General features: G+C 38.2%; 2 protein-coding genes across 2 annotated transcripts; one reads left to right on the top strand and one right to left on the bottom strand.

Annotated features, from left to right (window-relative positions):
- Positions 1-6,369: 6,369 nt before the first annotated feature.
- On the bottom strand, positions 6,370-7,383 carry LOC141588657 (uncharacterized). Its single transcript, XM_074410091.1, has 3 exons — positions 7,009-7,383; positions 6,691-6,909; positions 6,370-6,624 (listed from the first exon to the last, which is right to left on the bottom strand). Exons 1-3 carry the CDS (start codon positions 7,381-7,383, stop codon positions 6,370-6,372), a joined length of 849 nt encoding a protein of 282 aa, XP_074266192.1.
- Positions 7,384-13,905: 6,522 nt separating this feature from the next.
- On the top strand, positions 13,906-14,982 carry LOC141613215 (B-box zinc finger protein 32). The gene has a single exon (XM_074431957.1). It carries the CDS (start codon positions 14,099-14,101, stop codon positions 14,834-14,836), a length of 738 nt encoding a protein of 245 aa, XP_074288058.1. The 5' UTR covers positions 13,906-14,098; the 3' UTR covers positions 14,837-14,982.
- Positions 14,983-17,119: the final 2,137 nt, after the last annotated feature.

The following is a 17,119-nucleotide window of genomic DNA, read 5'->3' as shown; positions in this document are numbered from 1 at the left end:
TCGACCATAATGGGCAGTCGATCGACTGAAAATACTGCTGTAACTTCTGATTTCGTCGTATTTGCTCAATAACTTGAGCTAATGAGGTCTAAAACCTGCAAGTGCACAATAATACGCGCCCAAAATTGCGCAAAACCCAAAATAAAGTCTCAAACGTATGAAATCCTAAGCAAGCAAAATAAAAATGCGAAGTTTTCGCGCACACAAAAGCAATAAAAAGTGTAACAAAAGCAAATAAAATGAAGTTTATAAAGAGCTCGATCAACTAATAATTGATCAAGAATGACCACGGTATGGCCCATTTCGTCGGCTTCTGGCTACTAGAGGTAGCCTCAACGGTGCTTATTTGAGCAGCTGCACCCTTCTTAGCTTCCACGTCCGTATGGCTCAACGGATCGACACTCTCATCATATCCCCAGTCAAGGATCTCTTCGGGCTTATCAGAATCCAAATCAGACTTTCTGGCTTTGACCGGCTCGTCATCAACAACCTCATCAATTCCATAGCTCAGGCAACCAAGACCTCCTCTTTGAATGATCGGCTTCTTTACAGTTGGAGCAACTTGCAGCACTTCCTTCCCCAAACCAGCTCCTGCAACATCTAAAACAACAGATTCTTCCTCCTTTTTGCTCCCGATGCGGGGCGGAGGGGTTAACACGTAGTAGTAATAGAGACAGGCAATTCAGGAAGCACAAAGTACGATTTCTTTTCAGAAACCGTATTACAAGTCACAGGCCACATGGGGTCCTTTTTCTTAGCAGGTTGGGCAAAGACAATAGAATGCTTTCCCACTTTGAAAGTCAAGGTTCCTAGACCAACATCTATGACTGCACCAGCAGTGTGCAGAAATGGCCTACCCAAAATGATGGGTATATGAGCATCCTCAGGCATGTCAAGTACAACAAAGTCGACGGGAAAGAAGAACTTCCCTATTTGGACAGGGATGTCCTCTAAGACTCCTATTGGCTGGACCGCAGATCGGTCAGCCATCTGAACTGTCATATCTGTCACTGCGAACCTAGTCAATTTGAGCTTCCTAGCTAGACTCAAGGGCATGACGCTTATACTAGCTCCTAAGTCACATAATGCCTTCTCAATAGAGAAGGTACCTATATTGCAAGGAACAGAAAAGCTACCCGGGTCCTCTAGCTTATGGGGTGCAGTGTGAGACACGTAAGAGCATGACTCTTTAGTTAATGCGACAGTGTGAACATGCTCAAGCGACTTTTTCTTAGACAGGAGTTGTTTCATGAATTTAGTGTATGCTGACACTTGGTTAACTAACTCAAGGAAGGGTACCTGTACATTCAAGCTACGAATAACTTTTTCAAACTTACTAAAAGATACATGTTCCTTTGTCGGCACTAGTCTCTCCGGATATGGGGCTGTAAGAAGTACCTTAGCCCTCTCCTCTAAGTTGCGCATGCCGGCATCCGTGGACTTAGGCTGGAAGTCCACTGCTTTCTCCTTGTTAAGGCTCGAATCCTCCTCAGACCGTCTCAAATGTGAGCCATTAACCGTCATCGGATCGAACTTCGGAATTGGGACGGAACCATCAGCACTCGGGTCTGGCCCTAACATTCTCGGAGTTGTCGTGCCTCAAAACAAATGGTACCTTAAGTTATCGGGCATCGGAGGACGAACAAACTCGCTATCAGCAGTGATCTTGGTCGATCGACCACTATCCTCAGTCGATCGACCAAGGTGCACAGTTCCAGAAGCTGCTGTAACTCGCGTATCAGTCGATCGACCGGGTGTATCATCGATCGACCGATATACCTGGTAGACGCCTTTTTCTTTGAATTATTCGTTTCAGCTTTCTTTGGACTCGGATCCGCCTCATTCTTTTCAACAGTGTCCTCGACCATGGCAGGCCCCTCCAGGGTGGACCCACTCCTCAATGTGATGGCGTTTAAGGTCTCCTTTTGGTCGGTTTGAGTCGGTAAGTGTCCCGGAGCTCGAGAGGTACTCTTACTAGCCAATTGAGCAATTTGGCTCTCAAGTAGCTTCATCCCGGCCTTTCTTGCTTGGGACTCCTTCATCAACAAGTTCTTAAACTCACTAAAATCAGAACTATGGGATTGTTGTTGCTGCTGCGGCACATAAGGAGGTTTTTGATATTGTTGTTGCTTTTGATGAGGGGGCACATAGGGTTGCTGCTGCGGAGGTGGAGTTGGATTTAGGACATTCTGGCTACTCCACCTCAGGTTGGGATGAACATTGGGCTCATAGTAGGTGTTTGTCTGCCTATAGTGTTGAAAGGCGACAAGACTCAAAGGGACTAGGGCAATTCTTGAAACGTGTCCCTCGGCTCCACACCTTTCACGCACGAAAGGACCGTCGACACAAAGATTTACTTGGTACATCCCACCTTTAGAAGCTCCTCCCAATTCATATTTGTCAAATCTCGCAGTGAGAGCTTCAAGTGCAAAGAACAGAGAAAGATTCAGCAGCTCTCCTCTGGTTCCCTCTGGAATTCCCATACTCAGCCTTGTGGGTGGCTAGATCGTCGATGATCTTCCACCCCTTAGTCTCTCCCAAGTTCTCAGCAAATCGGCCATTGGCTGCAGCATCCAAAATAGCCCTCTGATCGCCATACAACCTATTATAGAAATGATTGCACAAGCTCCATTTTTCGAAACCATGGTGCGGTATGGTTCGCACCAGCTTCTTAAATCGGACCCATGCCTCGTGGAAGTTCTCATCTGGCCCTTGTTTGAAACTCGTGATTTGGGCTCTAATAGCAATCGTCTTTGAAGCAGAAAAGTACTTCTTGTAGAATGCCAATGCCAAGGAATTCCAGTCGGTGATCCCATGAGCGGCTCGGTCAAGATCTCTATACCACTCCCTTGCAGCATCACGAAGGGAGAAGATGAACATGGTCTCCTTGATCTGGTCTTGGGTCACGCCGGCTGGTGGGGGTATGGAACAGCAGTAGTCAATAAAGGTTTCCATATGCTTAGCTGCATCTTCATTTGCAGCTCCCCCGAACTGGTTTCTCTCAACCATATTAATGTATGAAGGCTTTGGTTCGAACTTCCTGGCATCTCCTGGTAATTCGAATCCCTTATATAAGTCTGCAGCTGTCGGCTCAGAATGACTAACTATACTCGCTTCCTCGGCCATGACTGGGATCTCTGGAGAAGTGACTATCTCGGCTGAAGAGGTGAAAACGGGTGAAGACTGTGGGTCTTGCTCGAACAGCTCGTTCTCATGATAGCTTGACAGAGTACTCAGCTCTTCCTCTGTCGGTAATACCCTTTGTGATCGTCTCAACTCGCGCAAAGATTTCTCTATCTCAGGATCGAATGGTACTAGTTCACCACCCTGTGACCTGCGCATAAGAAGAAACTACAAAAAGAATATAAGAAAAGTTTAAGGAACAGAAATCCCTTAAACTAAGAAAGACTAAAAATAGAACAACTAAAAATTAGAACTATTGCCTCCCCGGCAACGGCGCCAAAATTTGATACCCGTCGTTGTGAGTACCAAAAATAAGATTTATAATTTCCTATTAAGACTAACCTAGGCTAGTGGTAACAAGGTCGAACCGCAAGGAGGCAGACGTAATTTCTAGCTGTCTAATTCTAGTCTAAAGTAACGAGTGTGGGGGTTGAGTTGATTTGGTCTATAGCTAAGAATAAATAAAGACAGTAAACTAAAAAGACGGCTTAAACAGATAAAGAAGGGGTACTAGGATGGTCGGTTCATTACAGCTTCGGCGGCATACTAAGTCGGTCTGAATCAAACACAAGTGAGGCGGGAAACAAGAGGTCCTCTCGGTCCACTCTTAACAAATAGCATCTTTCGATCTCGCTATAGGTCCCTAATATCACTAATACTGACTCTCGCCCTGAAAAGTGACTAACGGTCTAAACTATACCTATCTTTCGACCTCAGCACAGTTTAGTCATCTTAATTGGTGATCAAATAACTTTCCCTATCTTTCGATCTAATGGGTCAGTCATAAATTAAGCATCTAACTGGTCGCATGCATTCGATTCGTTAAATACAACATTAAAATCAATTAAAACGAAGGGTAACCTCACGTGGTCAGTCGATCGACCAAGTATGTCAGTCGATCGACTGACACGCGAATTCAGTCCAATTTAATACTACGCCGCCTACGCCATAATTCGCCTACATCCTAGCACAAACTATTTAGCTACTCATGCTGAAAGTGATAACAACAATAATAATAGGGCATAAAAGCATTGAATTCATAATTAAAGCGATAGAACAAACAATTAACATGCAACAATAAGACGGTTTCGGGAATCTAACTAGCAATTCTATGCTAATAACGAAATAAGACGAACTGAAAGTAGAACAGGAAGAATACCGAAAATCGCAGGAGAACAGTAACGGAATGATTAGAAGTATGAATAAAAATCCGATGCAATCAATTTCCCAAACCCTAACTATGATATTCTAAAATTGAATGTGAAACATAGATAAAAACTGGATGTCGAAAACTGAATGCTAAACTGATGTTTCTAGGTTACGTTATATAGCAACTAACGTAGCTTTATTTCCTAAACCTAACATAACTTTGGGCTTCAAGATTCACGGTCTTTTAATTCTCCTCTGGAATAGCATATTGGTCGATCGACTGCTAGGACTGGTCGATCGACTGGTCTTCAGTCAACAGTAGCTTCTGGAACCCGATGGTTGGTCGATCGACTGATGGAAGTGGTTGATCGACTGCTTGAGCTGCTACTTGACTTCTATAAACTCGTGGACTTGTCTTTTAGGCCTTTAATTGCGCACCAAGCTCGTTCCTCGGCTGAATACTTCACGTCATATGCAATGCAGGATACTCGGGGACGGATTTAGCTCGATTTCCGCTGGATTCTTCACATTTCTGCAATAATGTACAAAAATACGGAAGTAGACGGAAATAGAGAGAAATGTAGCATAAACTACATGAATGAGCTCTGAAATGCGTGTAAAATGGGATGTAAAACATCATATAAAAGACACGCATCAATCATCACCAAAGTTCTTTGGGCATCTAGGTCTTTTACTTCTTCTAGGTTCAACAGAGACATCAATAGAAGTGCTAGCACTAGCATGTGAAGATAAACCAGGAGATGCAATAGATAAACTAGGAGATGTTACAACAGTTTTCCGAAAAGGAAAAACATGCTCAAAAAATTCGGCATCTCTAGCCTCAGATATAGAACGGTCACTCAAAGACATAAATCGATAAGCAGAGCTATTTTGAGCATAACCTATGAACACACAATCATAGGTCTTAGGTCCAACGGTAGGTCTCCTAAAATCAGGTAAACCCACATTAGCTAAACACCTCCATACCCTAAGGAAGCTAAGGTTAGGAGGATAGCCCTTCCAAATCTCGTAGAGTGTCTTGTCAATTTTCTTATGAGGTACACGGTTAAGAATGTGACAAGCTGAAAGAATAGCTTCCCCCCACATATCGTCAGATAGGCCAGAACTTAAAAGCATAGCATTCATCATTTCTTTTAAGGTTCTATTTTTACGTTCAACTACACCATTGGATTGGGGTAAGTAAGGTGGACTAGTCTCATGTATTAAACCGTTTGCAGCACAAAAGTCAGCTAGATAACTGGATTTATACTCACCACCTCTATCAGACCTTACCCTTTTAATTTTCCTGTCAAGTTGGTTCTCAACTTCATTCTTAAAGTTTATAAAAGATTGTTCTGCTTCATCTTTAGTCTTAAGCAAATAGACACGGGTGTATCTAGAACAGTCATCTATAAACTTAACATAATAATTCTTGCCACCTCTACTTGCAACATTTTTGAAGTCAGCTAGGTCGGTGTGAATTAACTCAAGAAGACTTGTGATCCTAGTAGTCACAGGTTTATTAGGCTTCTTTGTAAACTTAGCCTCAACACAGCTAGCACATTTAGAGAATTCTTGACTCGTCAAACCTTGAATTAAACTCATAATTCTAAGTTTTTTAATGTAATCCACATTCACATGACCTAATCTACCATGCCAAACATCAATAGACTCAGCGATATAAATAGAAGAAGATGCAATATTATTAAAAGCAGAATCAGAGTTCAATACAAAAAGACCCCCAGAAAGATAACCCTTGCCCACAAATTCCCCATTACGCGACATTACCACCTTGTCAGCCTCAAAAACAAGTTTCAAACCAGCTTTGTTTAACAAGGCACCAGACACAAGGTTTCGACGCAATGAGGGTACAAATAAAACATTACTGAGAGCAAGTGTTTTCCCCGAGGTGAGTTTGAAAAAGATCTTGCCTTTGCCTGTGATCTTTGCAGACGAAGAATTACCCATGTAGACGCATTCCCCATCAGCAACTTCCTCGAACTCAGCAAATAAACCCCTATCAAAGACAGAGGTGTCTCAAGCTCCAAAGATCAAGACCCATTCGGCAACATTACCCACCAGATTTGCTTCCACAACCACAGCTGCAATAACATTATCAGTCACAGCAACATTGGCCTCAGCAGATTTCTTCTCAGAACATTGGTAGGCTTTGTGCCCAGGTTTTCCACAAACATAGCAGACAATAGGACCCTTAGCAGCTTTCTGAATCTTAGGAACCGGTTTGGTATGCTTCGTTGGACCATTCTTCTTTGCAGGACCCTGGTTCTTACCCTGACCAACATTGGCCTTACCCTTACCCTTATATTTCTCAGCATAAGACGGACCACCAGACTCAACCAAATTAGCTTTAACAGCAGCAACATCAGGAACAGTCACAGATTGACTAGCAGGAAGGTCTTTGAGGCGATTAGCCTCCTCGGTCCTCATATGTCCTATAAATTCTTTAAGGGACATGTCTTTCTTTTTGTGCTTAAGTTGGTTTCGGTAATCAGACCAGGAGGGAGGGAATTTCTCTAGTAGAACATTAGCTACAAAGATATCATCAAGTTTCATGCCCTTATTCACAACATCAGCACATAAGTTTTCATAGACATGGACTTGATCCATGATAGGTTTCCCGTCAGCCATTTGAAATCCCAACCATTTTCCCACAACATATTTCTTTTTCCCCGCGTCATCAGCCCCATACTTAGTTTCTAAAGCTTCCCAAATAAACTTAGCGGACTTATTCACAGCAAATAAGTCGAACATGGTGTTTGTCATATTATTCAAAATGTGCCACCTAGCAGTTTTGTTGTCCTTCACAAATTTAGCAATATCCTCTTCATTGGACTTAACATCTTTAGCAACAGGAGGGGTCGTCTCAACATCAGTAGGGATGATAGGTTTAGGCGGGTCATTAAATAAAACATAATCAATTTCTAACTGCTCAAAATACATCAATAATTTCTGGGACCAACGCTTATAATTGTGACCATCCAACGACTCTAGTTTCGCCAATTCAGGAGCAATTTTCGAAATCACAGACATGGTTACAGCAACAAAAATAGTTTTCAAATTGTTGGTTTAATTGCGGTAACAGAGAAGAACTAGAATCGAAAACAAACGAAATAGAGCAGAAAGATAGAACTGTAAGAAGTAGTGCCGTGGTAGGATGCCACTGCCTTGAAAACTATTTGCCCGGTACGACCGTGGTGGCGATCAGCTAGTGCCGGTAGTTCCCCAAGGATCACACTACAACCTCCTCACTGTCACGCCCACTCGTGACAGAGAGACTTGGAACGATTTTAAGCAATACCCAGAAATAATTTAGAGAACAGAAGAGAAGAGAGGAAGAAGAGTGTGAATGAATGTTTTTTTTTGAAGCTGAAGGCATGGTCTTATTTATAGCAGAACTTGAGCAGTCCAGAAGCTAAAAACGTGCCCCTAAACTGCAGCAGTCAAGGCCTGAAGAACATGAGCCCTTTGCTCACCCACTAACAGTCGGATTGACTATTTTTTATTCTGTTTTGACATCAAAACAGAAGCAGCAAAAACACACACTCTGGACTGGCCCAAAAAGATAGGCATAGCCCGCCGCAGGCGATTGCCGAATCACGAATCCGGATCTGGCTCGGGCACGGCGCGCGCGCGCGTGTGCGAGCTAATTAAGCACCTCGTAAGGCTTCCACAAAAGCCTCCATTGACCCACTAGTGATAGTGTAAGGTAAGAGGAGATATATAAACACATACATCTTTCTTTTCCTCACCAATGTGGGACACTATGGAAAAATGAACTTGCTCAATAAAGCCCCTATTTCCAACAGTTTTCAATCTCAACCTTCCACCATGCATGATTCAAGGGTTGTGGAAAGAACTCATGGACTCAAAGCATATGAAGTACTCATTTGAACTTGACTCTCTCTTTGTCTCTATATATATATATTTCAAAACTTCTTTGCATGCATGTATTTTATTAGAATATTTAAACATCTATTCAATGAAGTAACTATAACCACTAAAAGTTGATCTACATATTTCAATGCAAGAAAAAATAAAAAAGGATCGATATTAATATTGCATATTTGTGAATTGTGATTCGTGACATTCTAGTATTCTACCATCCATGGATATGTTCGAAATGTTGGACGTGTGGACATGGTCAAAGCCTTAAGAAAACATCTACGCATCGAGTAAAAACTACTTCATGTTATTATGATTGATATCGTCCTCCCATAAGGTGAAGTAGGGACGAATAACATAAGTTTAGGCTCGAACCGGAAAATGGATCAGATAAGATCATTTGGTTTGGACTGAACTCGGATCGAATATATTTAGGTCAAGTCCGCGGTCCTCCTTTTTTAAAGTTTTAGTCTTCAGTCTGATCTGGACCAAAACCGGATAATTTAGGTCTCGACCGAAGATAATTAGAATACTATAAAGTAAATGATCATTTTATCCCCGCAAAACATTATAAATTAATATTAACAATTGTTTTCATAAAAACAATCGTCTAATTATTTAACGGCATATGATTTAGTGAAACTTAAAGTAATTATATATATAGTATTCCCTCCTATTCACTAGCATCTTCTACATTTCCTAAAACGACAAATTCACAAAGATCTTCCATTTTTCTTATTTATCTATCTTTTGTAGTTATAACATTTTATGACCCCACATTCTCTCTCTTATATATTTTCATTTACATCCACATATCATCCTCCCACTAAATTCTACCCAAAAACAATTGTGTAAGAACATAGAGAATAGGAGGGAGTACAAATTAGTGAAAAAAATTAGTTTTGGGTCCTTTTCGGTCTAAGATCGAACCTGACCGAATATTTCGGGTTCGGTCCGGTCTAAAACCGAAAGTTTTAGGTCAGGTCTTCGGTCCATGAAAATTGTATTTTTTGGTCTTTGGTCCGGTCCTTTCCAGTCTTGGACCGATGCTCAACCCTGGTGAAATAGTTAGTGTTCGCCTAAATTACTTATTTATAGATGCTGCAAAATAAATTAAAATTTAAAATCGATTAGATTATAGAAAAATATTATTAATTCTAAGACCTAGAGTAATTTATACGTAGGGACGTATAACATTACATATTTGATTGAACCTGAATCGAATTAAAATTAACAGAAATTGATGTACCGGAGTAATGCAACTCAAACCCAGATTAATTTATCTCAACTTATTTAAGTTTAAACTGATTTAAAACCCCATTTTAAGGATAAATTATTCGTTGACGCCTTCTCATTGTGTGGTTTGGATCATTGATCATTGGCTAAAAAAATAATTTTTGAAATATTAGACAAAAAATTTTGTATTGAGAACTAAGAAGTATTATGTATTTGACTATATCCATTCACTTCAACTTAAAATAATCCAATCCAAACAACAACAAATTCAATATTTATCCAAGTGAAATCGAAGCAAAACTGCGCCATAATCTCATCATCTCAAAGTGAGCAAAATGACCCGTTTACTTAGTCCTACTTATTTAGATACTCGTATGAAAACAACGGCGAAAATTAGGTTTCGGAGTGATACATCTTGAACAACTAAAAATGAGCTGAGGACATCGATTATTTCGTAGTAAATGAGAAGGTTGACGATAAGATAGAACTTGAACATGACTCATTGTTAGATATTTATACGATTATATGGTTAATTGTCATGCTTTCATTTCAAGGACGACTACGTCTACACATCATGTTGTGTAACAAACAAATCGAATGGAGTTGTTTAAAAACAAATGTATCATTTTCAATCACAAATTTGTGTAGCTACCTAACCGGCTTCCATGGTCAATATATTCAAGGAAATTAAACCACTTATGTCACATTCTTGCCCAATTGTAACCACTTATGTCACATCACATACATATTTCTTTTAAGTTAAAACAGATCAAACACAGTCTTAAATTGTATAGGTAAATGATATAACTAAGTTTGTCATTTCATTCTTAGATATTCTAATTTTATCTTATTTATCTATTTAACCTGCTAAATTATTCGAGACAGATGATAATATGTGTTTGCTCAATTGTCATCGACCAATAAAGTTAGCTTTTTAATGTGAGGTTCATAAATGGTACTCGTAAATATAAGGAATATATGAGACCACACCTTCATGCTCCACTTGTCCCTCATTGACGGTATTTTATTAAAGTCTATGGACTCATTGAATCAAATAATTGACTTTTATTTTTCAAAAGAGTTTACTATTGGGAACTGGTATACTTATCTTGTACGGTGTATTATTTATTTTGTATTAGAAAATGTAAATAGGTTGAATACATATCCATTATTTTATTTATATGAGTAACTATCGGTGATAGCAGTTGATCTTGCTTAAGGCCGTTAAAAGCTGTTTTTAAATTAAGACCGTTTTAAATAAGAAATGGTGTTGTGACAGAGACTTGATAACTATATTATTTCTGAGATAAATGTTACATAATTATACATTATCATGCATCCATATTTAACAAAAATAATTACTCTAATACTACATGACCTCACTATTGCATGTTCATCAAATATTAGAATCACATATTCATATTTTACTCAAGCTAAGGATCACAATTCTATAAGTAAACATTATTTAGTCATGGAATCAACAAATCTCTCTTAAGACAGTCTTAACTTAAAAGGAGAAAAATATCAACATTTAACAATAATGCCGGCCCATTTAATGATAAACAATTATAATAATTAAAATTGCCGCATTCTAACAATAAATTAATCGTATCTTTTCACCAGGAAATTTTCACATTTTATCGTAAAATGATTACATTTATCCATCTTAAATTCAGACGAATGCAACCGTCTAAAATGAAATTTGCGTTTTGGAATACCGTTCCCAACATTATTCCTTTTACGATTTCGAAAAAAATAAATATTCCTCAAAAAATGAAGCAATTTACTGCTTGCATTGACAAATTGCTATCAATTGTACATTTGATTTGACAAAAATAATTAAAAACTCCAAGTTGAATGGAACAAAAGGTCCAATTACATAGTCTACCACTCTACAATTTCAAAAGTATCTTGCCAAAAACAATATAAATAAACAAAAGCTAACAATAAAATTGTGGTTAGCATTACACCTTGATTACATTGTTTAAACGGGTCAAATATCATACCACACGGGTATATAGGATAAATGTTTTATTATTCCCTATTCATTCTATTTTTGCCTTATTCATCTTACATAAGTATATTTGACCTGTCTTAATCTTAAGATTAAAATAACTGTTTTAAATATTTGTTCATTAAATAATTACTCTAATACAACATTATCTCACTATTATTTGTTCATCAAATATTTTAATCACATATTCATATTTTATTCAAGCGAAGGATCACATACGACTTTATAAATAAACATTATTATCCAATTTAGGATATCATTCAAACACTATTTTCACTCACATTATTATTTTTACAATTTCATCCAAAATAAATAAATATTCCCCTAAAAATGAACCAATTGTTTACATTGACAAATTCCTATTATCAATTGTACATTTGATTTGACAAAAATAATAAAAAACTCCAAGTTGAATGGAACAAGGGTCCCACAAATATTACTATACAACCAGTTGTATAATAAGCATTGTACAACCCTATACATTAATCCGAGCTTATGTGCAATTTTATCGAGTTTGTAAGAGTTTATTTTTTTTATGTTTAAGTGTGTGAGTTCAAAAACTTTAAAACATAGCTCAGATTCTTTTTAACAAAACTCGAAAACTTTAGTGTACAGCTCGGATTCTACATTATACAACCATATACAACTGGTTGTATAATGTACTAATTGCAAAGGTCCAAGTACATTATACATGGTCTCCCATTCTATCAAAAGTATCTAGACAATAAAATAAAGGGTTATTTCACGTGAATAATCCAAACTAACGTTCCCCTTCTCATAATAATCTGAACAACATTTTAACTCATAATAAACCTAACTTTAACTATGATGTTCTCAAATTAAACTACATGACCTGCTACCTGTTTATCGGGTTATTAACCTCTTTTTCTAAAAAAAAAAAAATATAATAATTACCACTTCTATTACTATCCCAGTACGACAGTACCCCCAATTCATATGCCCACCCAACCTCCTCTCTGATCCCCCCACCAACGAACACCGCACTACGCCACCACTGACACCCCCGAGTCCACCACCAACACTCACTTATTCGCCTCTTTCCGACTAGATCTACACCTCCTTTTCGACCACCAACTAAAGGTCCATAGAAGTTTGGTAATGGTTTCAAAAGAGTAGGGTTGTTCTTGGTTGGATGTTGGGTAAATTGAGGAGTACTGGGTAATTTTTGTCATTTGGGTAGTGTTCATTTTTGTGAAAATTTGATAAATTGAGGAGGAATCGGGTTGGGAGGAATTAGATTAGTGAATTGAAATCAAGGGTTTAAGGTTGGTCGATTTTGAATGATGGTTGAGGAAGAGCTTTAATTGGGTTTTTGTATTGGTATTATTTGTGGGATTAGCTCAAGGTGAATCAAACATGGTGAATTGGTGATGAAGTTGGGTTTATATATGTGAAAAAGGTCGAAATCCAGGATGAAGGTGTTAGTGTGAAAAATTCGAAATCCAAGAAGTAGGAGTTGGGTTTAATTGATGCTTTGGTCAGGCAAGTGTGGTGTTGGTGTTGGTGTTGGTAGTAATGCATGTGTTAGTGTGGTAGTGAGAGCAGTTTTGGTGGTTGGTTATGGAGGACTGAAGGAGGTAGGTAAGGGAGTGAAGGTATGGATAATTAATGGAGGATGGTAAATGAAGAGCAAATAAGGGGAAGAGAAGAAAGAAATCCAGGAAGAATAAGAAGAAATAATAATAAAATAAAAAATATTACTTACAGTCTAATTACCGAGAGCAAATCGGCTATTTCAGGTCAAATTTGGGACAGATTCAATACAAGATAAATGATGCAATAATTCAGATTTTTCTGAGTTAAACAATGGTATGGATTAATACGAGAAGGGGAGGCATAGTTTGGATTATTCTCATAAAATAACCCTAAAATAAATAAACAAAAGCTAACAATAAAATTGTGGTTAGCACTTAGCATTACATCTTGATTAAATAGCTTCAAACAGGTCAAATATCATACCATACGGGTATATAAGATAAATATTTTGTTTTTTTATTATTTATTCTGATTTTATCTTATTCACCCCACATAATCGAGTATATTTGAACCGTGTTAAATTTAAGACTGAGATATCCGTCTGAAATAAGAATTTTTCTACCATTTTCCTATCAAAGGTATCTTGACAAAAAATAAAAAAATAAACAAAAGCTAACAATAAAATTGTGGTTAGCATTACACCTTGATTAACTATTGTTTATGCGTGATTATAAAGTTGTACACATTCCAAAACCTTTAACCTAAACCAAAATAAACCACATAATTAGATTTGAAAATTTCAAACTCAGAAAAATCCACCGTTCATTGCATGGTCCCACATTAGTACGTAAAAGAATATTGTGGCTAAAATACACTATCATCACATTTTTTAATTTAAAACCATAGATTGCGTGACAACTCTCCTACCCTCTATAATAATATCACAAGGTCCTCATATACACGAGTTTTTTGTGGTCAATACACTTGTAACACAGCACCACAAACCTCCATATATAACCTAACACTTACATTTTTTGTATCTTCCCTTTCAAAATCACCATATACATTATTTCTCTCAAATTTAAGAAAAGTTATTTTAGCTTAATATATAGAGCAATGGCGGAGTTAAGGAGAAATTGTGAGTTGTGTGGCGAGGAGGCGTCTGTGTATTGTCCATCAGACGCGGCATTTTTATGCCAGGTGTGCGACGAGAAAGTTCACTGTGCGAACTTTCTCGTCGCACGACACGTGAGGGTGTGTGTTTGCCCTCAGTGTCAAGCCCTTCCTGAAAGGGAGTTTTCAGGAAGGGATGTTTCTTTTGCAGGGAACGTGAGGAGAGTCTGTCAACAGTCACGTTCCCTGCATGTGGAGGAAGATGAGGATTGTCTATCCTCTTCCTCCTCGTGCGTGTCTAGCACGGGAGAAGAGGCTGAGGTTGGGGTGACCTCATCCTCTTCTGCTTCGTCGAGGAGGAAGAGGCGAGACAGAAGGAGCACTAATGGTGGAATGACCACTATAAGTGTCGACGCGAAGGTCGGGGGTATTTTGGTGAATTGGAGTAGAACCTTGGGGGTGGAGGACCCAAGGGTGGTTCAAACTGCGGCCGAGATATTAAGCAGGTGTACGGATAAAATGACAATTTTACCCCTTCGTGTCTCGTTGGCAACGGTATTTTGGTTGGCAATGAGGCTATGTTATGGCGAAACCTCCAATTGTCAAACACTAAGGAGGTTGGAGCAGATCTCGGGAGTGCCAGCTAAGCTGATCATAGCAACAGAACATCGGATGGCGCGTGTTATCAAACGCAGACAACCGCGTGAGGATCACGAGGAAGGCTGGGCTGAGAGCTATTAGATTTTTGTTTTCTTATTTTTAATGAATGAATGTGGAAGTCTAGGTTTTTTAGTTAAAATTGAGATGTAATTGAAATATCTAAGGATAAATTATGATGTTAATTTTTTAAGTTCCGGTGAATAGGTAAAATGACAATTTTACCCTTTTGTGTCGTGTTCCGCATACGTTAGAAAAACCTATAGAGGACCACTGGAAGTTTTTTGCTTACATGAGGTTGAAACCCAAACTATTTAACAAAATATGGGGGTTTCAAACTATTTACCAAAAATGAATCTATATCTATCCAACGAAGCTCAAGTCTGGCAGAATGGGCCATGGCCCGGGTAACGTTTCAAATCTTAGTAATAAATGGTAATAAGTGGATCCGTAGTTTCGCAAAAAGATTTTCTCCAGTACTTCACCCTCTCCAGTACCTTCCAGTGTCTTTTAAGGGTCCGGATTTTATTTCAGAACGATCTAACGGTTCGCTGTTTTGAAGAGGTGTAGAAGGAATAATAATTTTATATTGTTGTATTAGAGGAAATGAAAGGAAATGGAGAGAAGGGGTAATGAAGAGGATCCATCCTTCGTAGTTTCGTAATAGCAAAATGGTGAACATTTCACATAAGTGTGGAGTACTTCTACTCATTTGAAGCGTTGTTTTTTATTTTTATTTTTGTTAAACATTCCTCTTATTTAGCGTTGACTATACTCTATCCCTCGACGACTCGACCTATTATATTTTTTTCGAATTTTCGAACATGTGCCCTAAGGGCACATTATAAGAAATTAAGTAGGGAAAGTTTGTTGAAAATATGTCATTACAAACTAGAGTTAAAACTTATACTTACCATAATTAGTGATATAATGTTGAAAATCTTTCCCTACTTAACTTCTTATCATGTGCCCTTAGGGCACATGTTAGAAAAAACCCTTTTTTTAATGTCGACCAGAATTTTTATAATTAAAAAGTGGGGAACCAATTCTATCACGGGGAATCGGGAATAGTCCTAATTTACTAATTTAGTAAACAATATAGTCTTATTATCATTACACCAAGTGATTGTTTTACGACTTTAATTTCACCTTAATTTATTATAGAACAGTCTTTATAATAGAACCGTCTTAAAAGATTTAATATCATTTGTGTTTTCGATTTGTTTCATCGTATTGATAAAAAACGCTTTATATATAAATATGGAGTAAGGCTGTTAAAAACACCAATGTATAACTTAGTAATTACATAAAAATAAATATTAATTTGTATGTTTTGTAAATAATCTAATCTGAAATTTTTTTTACCAAAAAAAAAAGAAAAATAATCTGAAAATTTATATATATAAAAAATGGTACAATAATGATATGAAATTTATTATAAATGAGTGTAGAAATGAGACGAAGGAGAAACCAGCCCCGGTCATAACTTCACCGTAGTTTCGTCCCTGTGTCTATCATTTCCTTTCTTTTTTTTTTTGAAAATTGGAACTAGTATGTTGCTCTCATATTCAGGTTCTTGACAAGCTATTTTCGTCGTCTCCGCTCCTTACTCCGACCATCAAATGATGAAATACGACTACGTACCATTCTCTTCTTCTCACTTCCCTTACCGTATGCACATCATTGCTTGAGTTATTAGCTCCATGGTTTGCACAAAAACAATCAATTTATACGTATTAAATTAATAACTCATGTAAATGGATAGCTGCGAAACCAAAACCGAAATGGCTGAATATTGTATGATCACTATTGATTTACCTTATAATGAAGAAAATCAATCTGGATATTTTGAGCAATGACATTGATCGGTGCTGATTAGTTTTGTTATGCGGAAGCGTGAATATCCCTCTGTTGGGCCTCTCCTGCATTGGTGTCCACTGTCTATAATAGTACGATATTGTCCGCTTTGGGCCAACCCTTCACGGATTTACTTTTGGGCTCCTTCCCAAAAGGCCTCGTACTATTATATTTTCTAGACACTTATAAAGATGATCTTCCATCTTTATTATTCTACCGATGTGGGACATGGGTTTGCACCCTAACAAATCCTTCCCTCAAACCAAGGACTGTCATCTTGACTCGTACCTTGACCTCCATGGGGAACTTCAACTTCCCACACCCTACAGCTCCAACTTTCTTCTAGACACCTCCTTAGCATCACCAAGACTTAACCTCTCCTTAACCGACACACCATGTGTCTTCCCAGGGGTCTACTGTCCCTCCATGGGACTCTGTGCTACACTTGCATACCAAACTCCTCTGCATCCAAACTCCCCAGGGGTCTACTGTCCCTCAATTGCCTCCACT

The sequence above is a fragment of the Silene latifolia genome, chromosome 1 (assembly GCF_048544455.1).
Source record: "Silene latifolia isolate original U9 population chromosome 1, ASM4854445v1, whole genome shotgun sequence".
Taxonomy (NCBI): domain Eukaryota; kingdom Viridiplantae; phylum Streptophyta; class Magnoliopsida; order Caryophyllales; family Caryophyllaceae; genus Silene; species Silene latifolia.
Note: the sequence above shows the minus strand (reverse complement) of the source record. Positions and strands in the feature narration are given on the sequence as shown.

What these genes read in the sequence shown, in the direction of transcription:
- LOC141588657 (XM_074410091.1), bottom strand. Translation starts at nt 7,383, where the DNA reads ATGTCTGTGATTTCGAAAATTGCTCCTGAATTGGCGAAACTAGAGTCG. An exon ending in ACGCGGGGAAAAAGAAATAT is followed by an intron (nt 6,910 to 7,008) that starts GTTGTGGGAAAA and finishes GTTGTGAATAAG; the next exon opens with GGCATGAAACTTGATGATAT. An exon ending in CTGCTGTTAAAGCTAATTTG is followed by an intron (nt 6,625 to 6,690) that starts GTTGAGTCTGGT and finishes AATGTTGGTCAG; the next exon opens with GGTAAGAACCAGGGTCCTGC.
- LOC141613215 (XM_074431957.1), top strand. Translation starts at nt 14,099, where the DNA reads ATGGCGGAGTTAAGGAGAAATTGTGAGTTGTGTGGCGAGGAGGCGTCT.